Source organism: Pelophylax lessonae (assembly GCF_965119305.1).
Source record: "Pelophylax lessonae genome assembly, chromosome: 9".
NCBI classification, from domain to species: domain Eukaryota; kingdom Metazoa; phylum Chordata; class Amphibia; order Anura; family Ranidae; genus Pelophylax; species Pelophylax lessonae.
In genome coordinates this window covers 239,375,478-239,393,184 of record NC_138776.1, presented here as the reverse complement: position 1 = coordinate 239,393,184, position 17,707 = coordinate 239,375,478, and the positions used below count along the sequence as shown (strand labels likewise).

The window sequence follows — 17,707 nt, the reverse complement described above, 5'->3', positions numbered from 1 at the left end:
GTTTGTGGGAAAAAAAGGACGTCAAATTCGTTTAGGTACAGCGTCGCACGACCGCGCAATTGTCCGTTAAAGTCACGCAGTCCCGAATCGCAAAAAACCCCCTGGTCGGAATGGGGATAAAATCTTCCGGGGCTTAAGTGGTTAAAGCCCTTTCCAGTACCGGAAGGGTTTCTATTCCAGCCTGTTTACAGTTCCCAAGCCAAACAAAAATGTCTGGCCCATTTTGGACCTAAAGGGTCTAAAGAAATTCCTGAGGGTACAGACGCTCAGGTTAGAGCCAACCAAGTCAGTGATTACTTCATCAGGAAGACTTTCTGGTGTCAAGAAGATGCCTATTGATTTTACAGCCCCACCAATGGTTTCTGAACCACCTCTACTAATTTTTAGCGTTGCTGTTCACCAGCTGGTGACTTTTTTTAATTTCTCTTTCGACCGCCTGTCCGTTCTCATTCGATTCCATCCGATCCGCTGGACGGATGGAAAATAGGGTTTCCATCCGTTTGGATTTCATGGATAGGATCGGAATCGGATAGCAGCAGGTGTCAGCGGACATGTCTCCGCTGACATCCGCTGCTCTATAGGGATGCATGGAGCATCCCATCAGGTCCGCCTGAAAAACTGACAGGCGGATCGGATCGTTCGGGTGAAAGGAGCCTTACTATGTACATAAAGAAAAGCTAATCATTGTAAGCAACCCCTCTCAGTGGTAAATTATTTGTCTCCTCCCTGTAACTGCAAGAGAGCTTGATCTTTTGAAAAACAGACTTACTGGCTGGAGCACCAGGATAAAGAAGGGAAAGAGAGTCTAAAATAGGGATCGGCTGATTATTGGCAACACCGATATATCGGGGGCCGATATGCACTTTCCCCGATATATTGGAATCGGCCCTGGAGGTTACCGATATTTTCGGGAAAGTGCTGTACCGGAGTGATGCCTGCAGCTAGAGGCATCACCCCGGTACCAGCGTCCATAGGCGGCGGTCGGCTGTCTTGTAATGACAACCGATGCGGCTGAGAAGCCACTCGTCTGTCATTACAAGGAGTGGGAGGGGACGTCCCCCCATCCCACTGCCTTCCTCGGCTCACCCGGGTCTCCCGTCCCACTGGGAGACCCGGGCAACCAGCCTGCGCGGCCACCGAAGAGAAGACCCGATCAAAGCCACTTTCGGCTCTGATTGGGTCTCCATGTAAAAAACCCATAAGAGATGTCATGACATCACTTCCGGGTACTCTGCGCCAAATTCGAAAAAATGACAGCATTCTAAACAGCCAAACTTGGCGTTTTTGAATGCTTTTAAGTGCAAAGGAGGGGTGTGGGGTCTTTTAGACCCCCAGATCCCTCCATAAAAGTACCTGTTAAAAATAAATAAATAAAAAAATGTTAAATGTCTGAAAATATCGGCTGATATCCGATGACCAAAACATCGGTATCGGCATTAAAAAACGATATCGGTCAATCACTAGTCTAAAATAGAAAACGAATACAGCCACCATGTCTAAGAATTGGTAAGAGGCAATGTAATGTTTACTTTTGGGTTTAACCACTTAAGCCCCGGAAGATTTTACCCCCTTCCTGACCAGGGGGTATTTTGCGATTCAGCACTGCGTGACTTTAACGGACAATTGCGCGGTCGTGCGACGCTGTACCTTAACAAATTTGACGTCCTTTTTTTCCCACAAACAGAGCTTTCTTTTGGTGGTATTTGATCACCTGTGCGATTTTTTTGATCATGCGCTATAAACAAAAAAAGATAGTCAATTTTGCAAAAATAACAATATTTTTCAAAATTTTTTACATGAAATTCCCCAAAAAAATGTAAAAATCAAATTTTTTTAACATTTTAGGCCAATTTGTTTTATGCTACATATTTTTGGTAAAAAAAATCGCAAAAAGCGCATTTTGATTGGTTTGCGCAACAGTTATTTCGTTTACTAAGGGAAAGATTTTCGTCATTTTTGTTGGTTTTTTTTTCGGCGATCTGCGATTTTTTTTTTTTTTTTTTTTGCGGTATTGCGGCGGACAGATCGGACCCTTGACTGACATTTTTGACACTTTTGGGGTTACCAGTGACATTACTACAGTAATCAGTGCTATACATATGCACTGTTACTGTAAAATGACACTGGTAGTGAAGGGGTTAACTTTATTTGAGAGGGAGGGGTTATGTGTGTCCCTAGGGGCGTGATTCTAACTGTGGTTGGCTGTGGCTTGAGGTGTAAGAACAATGATCAACGGTCCTACATAGTAGAACCGTATGATCACTGTTCTTACACAGGGGAGAATGACAGGCGGCTTGTTTACATCAGCCGCCTGCCTTTCTCCCGCTGTCACGGGCGATCGCGAGTGCCCGGCGGACATCGGGTCCGCCAGGCACACGCGCGGGGGGGGTCCATGACCGAGCGGGAGCGTGCCTCCGGCGGCGCGCACTCGCTCCCCAGAGCCTCAAAGGCTTGTGATGTACCCATACGTCACTTTGCCTGTGAGGGGCTGACCGCCGCAGTATATGTACTTGCGGCGGTTGGCAAGTGGTTAATACCGCGTTAAAGATTTAGTTGAAACAAAGGAGGGTGGGAACACCCAAAACTTTCATGTGCTGTTTGAGTATACAAGGCTTCACTTACAACTAAATAATACTTTTGAGTGGACTGGCACTCTTTAAATGTTATTGTTCGGAAACCATGCAAATGGCTTTACCGGAAAACTCAAAAAACTTCCTACCCTATTCATTTAAAGCTTCATGTTTACCAGTACATGGGAGGTGAGCTTTAATCCTTTGTTTTTATCATTGTCTTTAGGAAGAATGCAGAGTATATGTATTACTTTTCGGAGCTTGCTCTTACACTGAACGCTCTCGAGGAAGGCGTCGCTCCGACAGACAGCCGCCGGCGCCCTGACCAGAGGCTGATGGAGAACGGCAACTGGGATGAGGCAAATCTAGAGAAACAGAGACTGGAGGAAAAGCAGAGGACTGCAAGGCGGAAGAGAGAAGCGGAGAGAGAACGGGCTGGAGAAGGTGGTAAGAGGAAAAGACAAACTCCCAGTCGTAAAGACTTAAGCCTCGTACACACGCAACGATTATCGGCTGACCGATCGGCCGTCTTTTGTCCAGTGTTGTTGTGTTGGTTGGAATGTGCTCTAGACTGCACACAAATTTTTTCGGCCAACAAAAACCAACTTCAGAAGTGATGTCATGTGATGGTTTACTTTCCGTGTGTTTTTTCTTCTCTGAGCATGCCCAGTCTTGCTCATCAGATTTTTGTCTGCCGAAATCTGTACTGACTGACGGAAAATCGGCCGTTCTGTTGACGGCCAACAAAAATTTTATAGCCTGCACACCAGATTTTGTTCGGCCGAAAAGTCGCAGTCGGTTGTCGGAAGCATCATACTAACAAGCCGACAATCGGCCGATCGGACGTTGGCTGAAAATTCACGGCCAACAATCGTTGCGTGTGTACGAGGCTTTAGAAAGAAAGAAAATGTTTGAAAGAATTCTGTCACAGCAAAGATAGTTTGGTTTGAAAGATGACATGTGACTAGTTGCTACATACGGTAACCCCTCTTTTGGTTCCTGTTTTCTTGGCTCCAGTTTTCAGCCCCTTTGTGCCCCAGCTGCTGCTTCTGTGTACAATGTGTGCTGGGCAGTGTAAGGGGGATCTGGTATTAGTCTTTTTTAAAAAGTTTTCCAACCTATATTAACCACTAGCCGACCGGTCACGTTGACCGTATTGCGGCAAAGTGGCTCGTTATCGCCCAGCGTCGTAGACCTACGTCGCTGGACTCCTACCCCTGTGGGCGGCGCGCGTGCCGCCGGAGGCTCGCTCCCGCTGTATTCAGTTACAGCGGGAGTCGGGCCAGGGGAGGAGCGGTGGTGATCACCGCTGCTCTTCCCCGATCGTCGGGGATCGAGTTTGGAGATCCGCCCGCTTGTGTAAACAAAGCGGGCGGATCTCCTAAGTGACAGGCAGGGACAGATTACATAGCTGAACCTGCGATCTGTGCCTGTGTCACTCAATCCCTTCCCCCCACACACGTCAGTAAGCACCAGGCATACATTAACCCCTTGATCACCAATAAAAGTTAACCCCTTCCCTGCCAGTGTCATTATTACAGTAACAGTGCATATGTATAGCACTGATTACTGTAGTAATGTCACTGGTACCCCCAAAAGTGTCAAAAATGTCAGTCAAGGGTCCGATCTGTCCGCCGAAATGTCGCAGTCCCGCAAAAAAAAAAATTGCAGATCGCCGCCATTACTAGTTAAAAAAAAAACAATAAAAATGACATAAATTTCCCGTAGTTAGTAGCTGCGATAACTTTTGCGCAAACCAATCAAAACACGCTTATTGCGATTTTTACCAAAAATATGTAGCAGAAAACAAATTGGCCTAAAATGTTAAAAAATTTTGATTTTTAAATTTTTTGGGGGGGGGGAATTTCATATAAAAAAATGTGAAAAATTTTGTTATTTTTTTCAAAATTGTCACTCTTTTTTTGTTTATAGCGCAAAAAGTAAAAATCACACAGGTGATCAAATACTACCAAAAGAAAGCTCTGTTTGTGGGGAAAAAAAGGACATAATTTGGGTACAGCGTTGCATGACCGCGCAATTGTCCGTTAAAGTAACGCAGTGCCGAATCGCAAAATATGGCCTGTTCAGGAATGGGGTAAAATCTTCCGGTCTTAAAGCGGTTAAAAATACGCTCATTGAGAATTTTTATGTCAAAGACATGTAGCTAAATACATTTTGGCCTAAATATATGACAAAAATTGAATATATTGGATATTTTTTAACTGTCAAATTAGAAAAATATTGTTATTTTTTCAAAATTGTCGCTCTTTTTTTATTAATATCGCAAAAAATTAAAATCGTACAAGTGATCAAATACCACCAAAAGAAAGCTCTGTTTGTGGGAAAAAAAGGACGTAAATTTTGTTTGGGTACGGCGTTGCATGACCGCGCAATTGTCAGTTAAAGTCACACGGTGCCGGATCGCAAAAAGTGGCCTGGACGTAAAGCAGGAAAATCCTCCGGTGGTAAAGTGGTTAACCTCGTTGATAAAGAGTTGTGTCCACTGGCTCTACCCCAAATATTCTGTCTCTTTAGCTGAGGGCCATATGTTAGCTGTAGTGTAATGTTGTAAACTTGGACAGATTGCCACAGACTTTCTTGTGTAGTGACCAGACCAGAGATGGCCCAGCTCCCTCCACACCCTGACATTAGCGAACCCTGGCCAACCACATTATGGATGCACTTAACATGTAGTTCAATTGGTTACACAGTGGTGGTTTCCAAAGATGGTGCAATGGTGACTGGAAAGTTGTGCTTTGCCCACCAATAAAACCGCATGGCATTTTGTCTCTGGTTTAGTTGGTTCTTTGTAGCAGTATATACCAAATGTGCTGTAGGTAGTGGGACCAAGCAGCTAGTAGCCAAGCTTGACTGTCTTAGAGGTGGGGAGTTGATCAGGGGGCATTAATATCTCTCCATCTTGTCTACACTGTCAAAAAGAAACACTTTGGTGGATATCCCACTTTTTTTTTTGTAACTCTTTTTATTGAAGGATATAAAGCTTAACCACTTGCCGACCGCCGCCCGACTATATACGGCGGCGGTCAGCCCCTCCCAGGCAAAGGGACGTACCGGTACGTCACTAGCCTGGGAGCAAATAGGGGGCGAGCGCGCACTGCCGGAGGCGTGCTCCCGCCCCTGCTCGTACCCGAAGAAGCCGGCGCGTGTGACCGGCGGACCCGATGTCCGCCGGTCACTCGCGATCGTCGGGTGGAGAGGGAGAAAGGCAGGCGGCTAATGTAAAGAAAGCCGTCTGTCATTCTCCCCTGTGTAAAAGCACAGATCTAACGGTCCTGCTATGTAGGACCGTTGATCTCTGCTGTTACACACACAGCCACATCCAATCACAGTTAGAAGCACGCCCCTAGGGACACACTTAACCCCTTCCTCTCCAATAAAGTTAACCCCTTCCCTCCCAGTGTCATTTTTACAGTAACAATGCATATGTATAGCACTGATTACTGTAGTAATGTCACTGGTACCCCCAAAAATGTCAGTCAAGGGTCCGATCTGTCCGCCGCAATGTCGCAGTCCCGCAAAAAAAAATCGCAGATCACCGCCATTACTCGTTAAAAAATAAAACCACAAAAATTACAAAAAACTTCCCCTTAGTTAGTAAACGCAATAACTTTTGCGCAAACCAATCAAAATACGCTTATTGTGATTTTTTTTTTTTTTTTTTTTTTTTTTTACCAAACATATGTAGCAGAAACAAATTGGCCTAAAATGTTAAAAAATTTTGATTTTTACATTTTTTGGGGGGGAATTTCATATAAAAAAATGTGAAAAATATTGTTATTTTTGCAAAATTGTCTCTCTTTTTTTGTTTATAGCGCATGATCAAAAAATCGCACAGGTGATCAAATGCCACCAAAAGAAAGCCCTGTTTGTGGGAAAAAAAAGGACATACATTTAATTTGGGTACAGCGTTGCCTGACCATGCAATTGTCCGTTAAAGTAGCGCAGTGCCGAATCGCAAAATATGGCCTGGTCAGGAATGGAGTAAAATCTTCCGGTCTTAAAGCGGTTAAAAATACGCTCATTGAGAATTTTTTTGTCAAGACATGTAGCTAAATACATTTTGGCCTAAATATATGACAAAAATTTAATATATTGGATATTTTTTAACTGTCAAAGTAGAAAAATATTATTTTCAAAATTGTCGCTCTTTTTTTATTAACCACTTTACTACCAGTCACGTAACCTCTACGTCGGCTGACTTTGAGTGGTTATACCGGGATGATGCCTCTAGCTAGAGGCATCATCCCGGTACCGTTGTTTGAAGCCGACGGTCGGCTTTCCGTCGGTAACGATCGATGCGGCTCGGGAGCCGCTCGATCGTTACCCGGGGGGGGCGGGAGGGGACGTCCCCCCCCTCCCGCCGCCTTCCGCGGCTTTGCTCGGGGCTACCGTCCCACCGGGAGCCCCGAGCACCCAGCCGGCACGTCCGCCGGCTGGATGGAGTCCCGATGAATGCCGGAAACGTGACAGCAATAAAAGTGATCAGATTTTTTTTTTTTTAAAAACCTGTAATAAAGTTTAAAAAAAAAGAAAAAATAAATAGGAAAAAAAAAAAATTTAGCCGTCCCCGTCACCGTTAGCTCGCGCACAAAAAAAAACGTATACGCAAGTCGAGCCGCAAATGAAATCGCTGTTCAAACCACACATGTGAGGTATCGCCGCGATCGCCAGAGCGTGGGCAATAATTTAAAAAAAAGAGCTACACTCTAACTCTAAACTGGTAACCGTTAAATAAATTTAAAACGTCGCAGATTGAGATCTCTATTGACCGTAGTTTGTCGCCATCCCACGGGGGGGCGCAATTTTAAACCGTAACATGTTTGGTATCTATTTACTCGGCGTGACATCATCTTTCACAATATACAAAAAAAATGGGCTAACTTTACTGTTTAGTATTTTTTAAATGCAGTGAAATGTGATTTTTCAAATTTTTTCCAAAAAAATGGCGTTTTAAAGACCGCTGCGCAAATACCGCGTGACAAAAAATTTTGCAATGACCGACATTTTATTCTCCAGAGTCTTTGCTAAAAAAATATATATAATGTTTGGGGGTTCTAAGTAGTTTTCTAGGAAAAAATACTGGTTTTAACTTGTGAACAAAAAGTGTCCGAAATAGGGCTGGGGCTAAAGTGGTTAATATCGCAAAAAATGAAAATCGCACAGGTGATCAAATACCACCAAAAGAAAGCTCTGTTTGTGGGGAAAAAAAAGGACATAAATTTAATTTGGGTACAGCGTCGCACGACCGCGCAATTGTCCGTTAAAGTCACGCAGTGCCGAATCGCAAAATAGGCCCTGGTCAGGAAGGGGGAAAAATTTTCCGGGGCTTAAGTGGTTAAGGTACATACAAACAGGGCACTCAACAGGAGCGCCAAACAAAGAAAATAAAGTACAAAGTAAACGGTACATCAAATCTCAGTGAACACAATAGAGAGACAATTTTTTGTGTTTTTGTCAAGCAGTATGCTGCATTCCAGTACGGCATAAGGCAAATAACCATACAAAGTATAAAAGACCATACGGAGAAAGGAGCATACATAACATAGTTACATAGTGAGGTTGAAAAAAGACATTAGTTCAACCTATGATGTGTGTGTGTGTTTGCTGTTGAGATCTATCCTCGTATAGCGGCCCTAGGTAGAAGAGATGGTAAGGTCAGAGGAGCACCACGCCCCCCACACTTTATCAAATTTGGCTGGGCAACCCCTATGTTCACACACAAGTTTTTCATAGGGCAACAGCTGATTAACCAACTGTAACCACATAGGTATCGAGGGAGGAGCGGAATGAATCCACTTAAGGGCAACGGCCTTACGGGCTATAAACAATGACTCCAATAACATAGTCCTAGTATGTCTCGGCCACCTCTCCGCATCCAACACTCCCAGCAAACACACCATGGGGGTGCACGGCACCGCATCGGACAGGACCGAGGACAAAACCTCTTGTCACCCTCCACCAGTACCAAGCACTTGGTTGACCGGACAGCGAGGGTGTCCCTCCCATGCTTGCACACAGGAGTCACTTTATTGCGACACAGAGCAGTGCCGTAAATGTACCGTATTTTCCGGCGTATAAGACGACCCCCCCCTAATTTTCAAGTTAAAACATAGGTTTTGGGCTATACTCGCCGTATATGACTACCCCCCTTCCGAAGCAAGGCAACACCATTGAAAAACATCAGATTTCTCATAGATCTCCAAGGTACACCAAGTACTGTAATACATGTAATCTCTCATAATATCCCCAAGGTACCCTAAGTATTACCAGTAGATGTAATCTCAAGACGCTGGCTGTGCAGGAATCCTGTACCGGTATACCGTATGTACTGTAGCTTCGGCTACATACAGTATACTGCGCTGAGCCAATCACAGTGAGCGATGTATTCTATTATTAACCACTTAAGCCCCGGAAGATTTTACCCCCTTCCTGACCAGGGTTTTTTTTGCGATTTTTTTTTTTTTTTTTTTTTTTTTTAACTGCGTGACTTTAACGGACAATTGCGCGGTCGTGCGACGCTGTACCTAAACGAATTTCACGTCCTTTTTTTCCCACAAACAGAGCTTTCTTTTGGTGGTATTTGATCACCTGTGCGATTTTTTTGATCACGCGCTATAAACAAAAAAAGAGCGTAATTTTTGCAAAAATAACGATATTTTTCACTTTTTTTTATATGAAATTCCCCCCCAAAAAAATGTAAAAATCAAAATTTTTTAACATTTTCGGCCAATTTGTTTTACGCTACCTATGTTTGGTAAAAAAAAAACGCAAAAAGCGTATTTTGATTGGTTTGCGCAAAAGTTATCGCGTTTACTAACAAAGGGAAAGATTTTTGTCATTTTTGGTGTTTTTTTTTTTTAACGAGTAATGGCGGCAATCTGCGATTTTTTATTTTTTTTTGCGGTACTGCGACATTGCAGCGGACAGATCGGACCCTTGACTGACATTTTTGACACTTTTGGGGTTACCAGTGACATTACTGCAGTAATCGGTGCTATATATATATATATATATGCACTGTTACTGCAAAAATGACACTGGCAGGGAAGGGGTTAACTTTATTGGACAGGGAGGGGATGTGTGTCCTAGGGGCGTGCTTCTAAATGTAGTGGGACATTCCTATTGGTTTAAAAAAAAAAAAGATCAACGGTTCTACATAGAACCGTCTGATCTTCATTTTTACACAGGGAGAACTGACAGGCGGCTTGTTTACATAAGCCGCTCTGTCTTTCTCCCACTGTACCGGCGATCGTAGTGTGACCGGCGGACATCGGGTCCGCCAGTCACACTCCCGCACTCCTCCGTGAACGAGCCGAGGTGGGCGCGCGCGCGCCCGCTATTGGCTCTAAAAGGAGTGACAGGCGAGCGACGTAGACCTACGTCACTCTGCCTGGCCGGGGCTGACTGCCGCAGTAAATATACTGTGCGCAGTCGGCAAGCGGTTAAATGCAAAGCCTGCTCGGATTGGCAGAGTCAGAGAGGCGGGCTGATGTTACTCCGCCAATCCGAGCAGGCTTTGCATTCAATAATAGAATACATCACTCTCCCTGATTGGCTCAGCGCGGTATACTGTATGTAGCCGAAGCTACGGTACATATGGTATACCGGTACAGGATTCCCGCACAGCCAGCGTCTTGAGAGATTACATCTACCGGTAATACTTATACTTAGGTTAACTTGGAGATATTATACTCGGCGTATAAGATGACCCCCCATTTTTGGGGGTTCAAAAGTAGTCTTATACGCCAGAAAATACAGTACTCTGATCTTCTCATGCGCAGCCTAACATACATCCCCGTTGACAGACCAGGAGAAGTATTTGACAAGCAACTACTATGGTTTCCTTAGCCCTGCCGGCAGTGGTTTAAAATATTTTTCAGTTTAATTCCTCTCTGTGCCCTCACCCCCATAATTAGTGGAAGAATATAAGTAAAGAAAAAACAACCCGAGAAAAATGTTATTAGCTTTTAAATTATACTTGGCTTCCGTACTGTAGGAGATAAAGTCCTCATAATTTCAGAGAGATTCCAAGGAATGCTGAGGCATTTCCTGAGTTTCTGCTGGGAGGATGGCGGAGTCACCCTCGCCTAGGTGTCATGGGCAGACAAGAGGGAGGTAAAAATAAATACAGATACTTCCCACCCTGAAAACTGCAGCAAACCACTTTGTGAATTCATGTTAACCACTTGCCGACTGCCTAACGCCGATCTACGTCGGCAGTCAGCCCCTCACAGGCAAAGTGACGTAGGGCTACGTCACTAGCTTGTGAGGGTCTAGGGAGCGAGCGCGCGCCCCCGGAGGCGCGCTCCCGCGTGGTCACGGACCCTCCCATGCGTGTGACCAGCGGACCCGATGTCCGCCGGTCACTCGGCGATCGGCGGGGGAGAGGGAGAATGTCAGGCAGCTTGTGTAAACAAGCTGCCTGTCATTCTCCTCGCTGTAAAGACACTGATAAAACGGATCTAGTATGTAGATCCGTTGATCAGTGTCCTTACAGCTCAAGCCACAGCCAATCACAGTAGAAAGCACGCCCCTAGGGACACACACAGCCCCTCCCTTCCAAATAAAGTTAACCCCTTCACAACCAGTGTATTTTTACAGTAACAGTGCATATATATAGCACTGATTACTGTAGAAATGTCACTGGTAACCCCAAAAGTGTCACAAATGTCAGTCAAGGGTCCGATCTGTCCGCCCCAATGTCGCAGTACCGCAAAAAAAATCGCAGATCGCCGCCATTACGCGTTAAAAAAAAAACAACAAAAATGACAAAAATCTTTCCCTTTGTTAGTAAACGCGATAACTTTTGCGCAAACCAATCAAAATACGCTTTTTGCGATTTTTTTTTTACCAAACATATGTAGCATAAAACAAATTGGCCGAAAATTTTAAAAAATTTTGATTTTTACTTTTTTTTGGGGGGGAATTTCATATAAAAAAATGTGAAAAATATTGTTATTTTTGCAAAATTGACGCTCTTTTTTTGTTTATAGCGCGTGATCAAAAAATCGCATAGGTGATCAAATACCACCAAAAGAAAGCTCTGTTTGTGGGAAAAAAAGGACGTCAAATACGTTTAGGTACAGCGTCGCACGACCGCGCAATTGTCCGTTAAAGTCACGCAGTGCCGAATCGCAAAATACCCCCTGGTCAGGAAGGGAGTAAAATCTTCCGGGGTTAAAGTGGTTCTAAAGGCTAAAGATTTTTTTTAGCATAACGCATTCTCTGCGTTAAGGTAAAAACCTTTCAGATGCATTTTACCCCCCACCCCCAAATACTTACATGAGCCCGATCTCGGTCCAGCGGTGCTCCCTTTCCTTCTACACTGGACTGTGTGGCTCCTGCTGACGTCAAATAAATCCAGTGAAGGGGGGGTGGGCCCGAGCTGCACTGTGTGTGTAAATAGACATAGTTCGGGATCAAGCCCGTACAAGTACACCCCCCTTTGCAAGCAGCTTTTTTTTGGGGGGGGGGGGGGGTACTCGAAAGTGAGAGAGACCAGGAGAGCTTGTGGGGCACTCGAGAAGAGGAGGATGAGGGCTTCTCTGTGCAAAAATACATTGGTAAGGAACACCGAAAAATATGACGTTGTTCGAAATGAAAACTGAACCCTAAAATATCACTTTAAATTGGTCATCAAGGGTGAGAGTGACCGCAGTGGAGCCTGCATGTTAAAATAAATAAACCAAAGTCAGCAATGGCAGTTTGGTGTTTTCTGTGTTTGCAGGTTCCTTTTTGATTTTAGTACTGCCCAAATGTTTTTTTACAGTAATTCCAGATTTAAAGAGAGGCTGTACCAGGGGAGATATGGAGACTGCGGTTACCGGCTGCCTCCTAAAAATTCTGGTTGCCTGACTGTCCATGGCTTCAGTTCCTTAAAACGGAGTTGTACCCATTTTATAAAGTTGCTATATACGTTATCCCCTTTAATAATGCTTTTGCCAATGTAAACTTTTTTTTTTTTTAATGGAAGTACCTTTTTTCTTCTTATTTCAGCCGCACTTCGGGCTGCGTCTACCTCGGCGATTACGTCAGTAGGCGATTCGCCAGGGCTCCTGGGATAGCAGCGTCATGTATCCCAGCAGCCCTTGCGAATCGCCTAGTGACGAAATCTTGTGTTATTTCCAGACCGAAAATGATGCGGACGGGGGAAGGGAGGAGGAATGTCCTGATTGACAGGTTGCTAGAGCAATGGGGTGGAAACTTCCGCCGACGCCGCCATTGCTATGGCAACCTGTCCGGAAGAGGAAGAGCCGTTCAGTGGCATTAATGTTACGGGTGCAAGATCAGGAGGTGCATGCTGGGTAGCCATGCATGCTGGGTAGAATGGGTATGAATGAGCCTTTACTTCTCACAATCCTTGGCTAGAATCATTTGGGGGGGTTTTTTCTCCACCGCTGGTTTGCCACAGTTGCCCGGATCATAAAGCAGTTTCAAGGCAATTTGTGAGTGCAATACTTACTTTTGCCTATAGTGCAGGGGTGTCAAACTCAATTTAATTGCAGGCCGCATGAGTATTATGGTTGCCCTCAAAGGGCCGATTATAGCTGTAAGATTAGATGTCCAGAGCACCCCACGCACCCTTACACCTTTACATGAGATGTCAAGAGCCCCCCCACCATCATAAGTCAAGAGTCACCCATCCTTCCTTATATCACAATGCTCCCCCTTACCTTGTGCTACTGCCAGGAAGATGCGGGTGGATCTGGGGAAAAAAGAAAGTGCAAGGTCTGGAGGAGGACCAGAGGAGGGCTGGAGTCAGCTTACAGAGTCTGCTGAATACAGAGACCAGGGGAGGCAGAGACAAGGTGGTGTTGTGGCTGCACAGCGAGGTTCAGGATCTGTAGGAGGAGTTTTGCCCTCCTCTCTGCTGCAGACTGCTGAGAAGGGGGGTTGGGCAAAGACTAGCCTTTTTACAGCAGCACAGCGAAGCACAGGATCTGGAAAAGGAGTTCTGTTCGCTCTGCTGCTGACTACTGAGACAGGGTGGGGGCAGAGGCAAGGGGGGTGCCGCAGCTGCAGGAGAGGTGCGAGGGCCACATGAAATGGCCTGGGTGGCCGCATTCGGCCCGCGGGCCTTGTGTTTGACACCTGTGCTATAGTGCGTATGTTTGGCACAGACATAGTTTTGTAAGGGTGTCCGATATTAGGTGTGCATATTGATCTTTGCAGATAGTCGCACTTTGTTAGACTAGAGTCATTCCTTAATTTTACCTTGTTTTATTTATTTATTTATTTTTAGATTCTCCAGTGGATCCCTACAAACCACAGTGGTTTGACCGCAAGATGGATCCTGTGACCAAGGAAATGACGCACATCTACCGCGGCACTTACTGGGATGCTAAGGAACAGCAGGATTGGAACACCTGCCCAGATATCTTTTAAGGGACGATGGGAAGTGACAACATCTCGATCCCCTCCCATGTCCTCTTCCACCCCATGCTCTCTCCTTCTCTTTTTACCTTCAGTGATGCCTTACTGACCCTAGTTCAGCCCCCTACTTGGATAGGGCAATGCTCTGCAGACATTTCCCATGATGCTTTGCTCCAATTTTGTCACCCATGGCCTATCCAAGCGTTGTTCTTCAAACTTTTTTTTTTTTTGCAGAAGCAGTATTGTCACCCATAGCAACCAATCACTTTCATTCTCTTGGTGCAATATGAAAGAAGTCTGTTGGGCCCTTTGGCAAACAAGGCCCACTGTATCTTTTTCATGTATAAGAATGCATATGCCAATACTGCAATACATAATTTAAAAGCACTTATGCAGTACATAGGCAACAAATCCTACAGTATACATACAGTGACCACCAGATGGATTATTTAAAGGGTCAGTTAACTAACTGCTATATGTGCGATCAGTAGGCACTACTGAGTAGAATCACCAACTGGCTTCTTATCAGGAGCTAAATGTGAAAACTAGGGATGCACCGAAATGAAAATCTGGGCAGAAACAGAAAATTCAGGATGCTCTTGGCCGAAAACCGAAAATTACTTTTTTCACCCCAAATGATTTTATGCACAAAATAACACATAATATGTTGTCACTCACTGCGACCCACAGATAGCAGGTTGACTTTGGTTCTGCTCCTGTCCTTCCTATCCGCAGCGGCCATACAGTAGAAGATAGAGGGAGGAGGTGGGTGGAGCCAGAGAGTCAGTAATAGGCGCGGAGGAGGATGAGGAAGTTCCTCCTCCGCTCTGCATGCTGGGTCCTCTTCTTGGCCTCACTTTCCTCTCAGGACCGTGACGTCACTGGTTGCTAGACGCCAGGTGGCTGGCGATTCTAGCAACCAGTCTAGCACAGGGTGGGCAAGGAGGTACAGACGGCGGGTCTCGGGAGCCGGCCGCGGCCTGTAATGCACCATATAAGTTAAAGCAAAAGCTGCTGCTGTGGCGGCCATTAATTTTCGGCATATATGACCCGTTTTCGGCCAAAATGGGATAGGCCCCTTTTCGGCCGAAAATTTCGGTGCACCACTAGTGAAAACCATTGGGCCAATGCCTTGCTGATATTCTCCCTTGCCAGTCTCCTTCTGTGCTCTGATAGGCAAGATGCATATAAAGTGCATCAGTAAAACTAAGACATTTTTGGAGTGGCTGCAGCTTATGGGGGAAGTGGAGAACCCATAGGGTCTACCGAAGAAGAAATGTAAAGGGTCGCTCTGCTTTGATATTACATGTTTGGAAAGTGACTGGTTGGGTTACTCGCTGGTTTTGTATTTCTTTCTGGGACTCTAGTAGAAACTTCTTCAAGTTTCCAGGAGGGCAGTTGTTAAACAACTGGAAGACCGAGTTGCTGGTGGTACATGTCAGAGCCAGAAGGGGAGAACTCCCCTTAAATAAGATACGTTTTGGGGCCAATCAGAAATCCACTGGCTACAATATGTGATTAAATGTTTTTTTGTGTTTGGTAGCTAACAGTTACTGCTAGCTATTACGGTTTGCACTCTATGTATCTGTAGGCAAAGACAAACTTCCTTCCTTTTGTAATTAATCACTGCTGTGTGGTTTCCCCAGTAGAATCCTTCTCTGAGCACTGAAGACCAATGAAAGGAAAGTAATGTATGACCAGCAGGAAATCGTCAACAGTAAAAAAAAAAAAAATATATATATATATATATATATATATATATATATATATATATATATATATATATATATATTAAAAAAGAAGTGGAAGAGCTTGGAAAATGTTTTAAAGTGACCCTGTCATCCAAAAATCTTTCCGCGAACATTGCTGTTAAAGTGCAGGCACTTTGTGGTACCTGAAAATACCAGTCTACTGTATTAGTCTTCAAATCATTTGCTTTGTGCTTAAGAAGGGTCGAAGACCCAGGCCTGTATACTGGGCTTGACTTCTCAAACTGAAATTAAGTATGTCCAATTGTCTGGTTTTAGTGGTCCTTGTTGCTCTGAAAGCCTACTCTACCAAAGGAAGCAACATCGAGGAAGTAAACTTGCAAAACTGTGATGCGAGAATTAATTTTTTTAAGATTATTGCAAAATCCGAAATTGTCTGGTTTTCTTTACGGTATCAAAAAAAAAAATGCTGACAGGTGCAGGCACATCAGTGTTGCACATATCTGCTGCAGCTTTCAATCCCCCTGCTCTGCACGAATACCATGTTTATTGGGCAAAGCTTTGCCACTTTTTGATAGCTTTTTCTACTGCCTTATCCCACACATTCCTATGAACCAGCGAGGTGACCTATAACCGGGATCAGCTAAAAGAAATGTTTGCGAGACAGAAGTGGGCCAGCAAGCTCTAACACTACCAGGGAGTGACAAAGTTTTGCTTAATAAGGAAAGCCCAGCATTTGAGCAGAGTGGAGGACCTGAAAGCTGAGATACCTGCACTTTCATACCTGGGGGCGGGTTTATTTTATTTTTTTATGTCTACATTCCCTTTAAGCTGGGGGTCACACTAATGGCGCTTTTCCACTGCATGGAACAGAACGGTTCGGCACACTTTTGCGCTTTTCCACTGCTGGTACCGCATGGTTTAGTGTCGGAACGGTTCGGTACGGCGGCGCTTTTCCACTGCATGGAACCGAACGGTACGGCACTGTAGGGCTCTGAAAAAAAAAACAGTGCCTACTCGATTGTGGTTCCAACAGGTACCATAACTGGTACCATATCCCACAATCCTTTGCATGCAGTCACTACTAGCCACTGATTGGTCAGAGAATCCCACCCACCCAGTTGTTATCCCACCCACTTAACTTTAGTGCAAAAGCAAACCATACCGTACCGAACCGTTCCAACACCGTACCATGCGGTACCAGCAGTGGAAAAGCAAACCGGGCCGAGTAGAGCCGAGCCGGTACTTGCAGTGGAAAAGTGCCATAATAAGTTATAATACTTGCTTCAGGCAGAAGCAGGGCCGTCTTTAACACAGGTCAAAAGGGGCAGCTGCCTGGGGCCAAGCCATTGTTGTTGGGCCCAAAGCAGCTGCCCCTTGAGCCCACAAATAGTAAGTGCATTTGGTAGGGCCCAAGAAAATATTTGCCCAGGGTGACAGGGTCCAATCAATACTAAAGACGGCCCTGGGCAGAAGCATTCATTTTTAGGTGTAAGACCGTAGTGCTGAAGTCTAGTGGGCAAGGGCCACCTACAGTGCATATCTTCTCCACTACCAGGTAGGGGTAGCATACAGTTTTAAAAATTATTTGTCTTTTGAAGCAAGCTGAAATATGGACAGCTTTGAGGCTCATTGCTGAGCACCAGGGGCGCACATTTTTTTCACACATTTACGCCCAGACGAACAGACTTGGCAATGGAGCAGACCTGAACAAATGGATTTGCGCAGTAGATCTAAAATCATGTTTGTAGAGGATGAGCAAGATCTGGTTCCCTGGACAATGCTAAATCTAGAGGACACTCATCTAAGCAGGGCAGGGTGGTAATGGGCCAACATCCCCAATTGCGAAAAACAAAGAAACCCAATAAGGGAACGGGACTTTTATATCTTTGGTGTTACTTTTGGCCTTTAAAGTCCCATTCCCTTCTTTTTTGTTTTTCTTGTACAATGCTAGGTTGGATGGATTTGCTTTCGGTCTCCTGAGCAGGGTTCAAGCACATCAACACAAGTCTGGTTATGCTGCGGACATTTGCA

The 17,707-nt window shown here is 44.9% G+C and overlaps 1 protein-coding gene across 1 annotated transcript in view; it reads left to right on the top strand.

The window, feature by feature from the left end:
• The window catches only part of OSBP (oxysterol binding protein), a 93,845-nt gene extending 79,357 nt beyond the window's left edge, over nt 1-14,488 (top strand). Inside the window, exons 13-14 of the mRNA XM_082266739.1 lie at nt 2,797-3,017; nt 13,834-14,488. Coding sequence (XP_082122865.1) covers nt 2,797-3,017; nt 13,834-13,976 — 364 coding nt within the window. The 3' untranslated portion in view covers nt 13,977-14,488. The remainder of the gene's footprint in view (nt 1-2,796; nt 3,018-13,833) is intronic.
• The last annotated feature ends 3,219 nt before the right edge of the window (nt 14,489-17,707 follow it).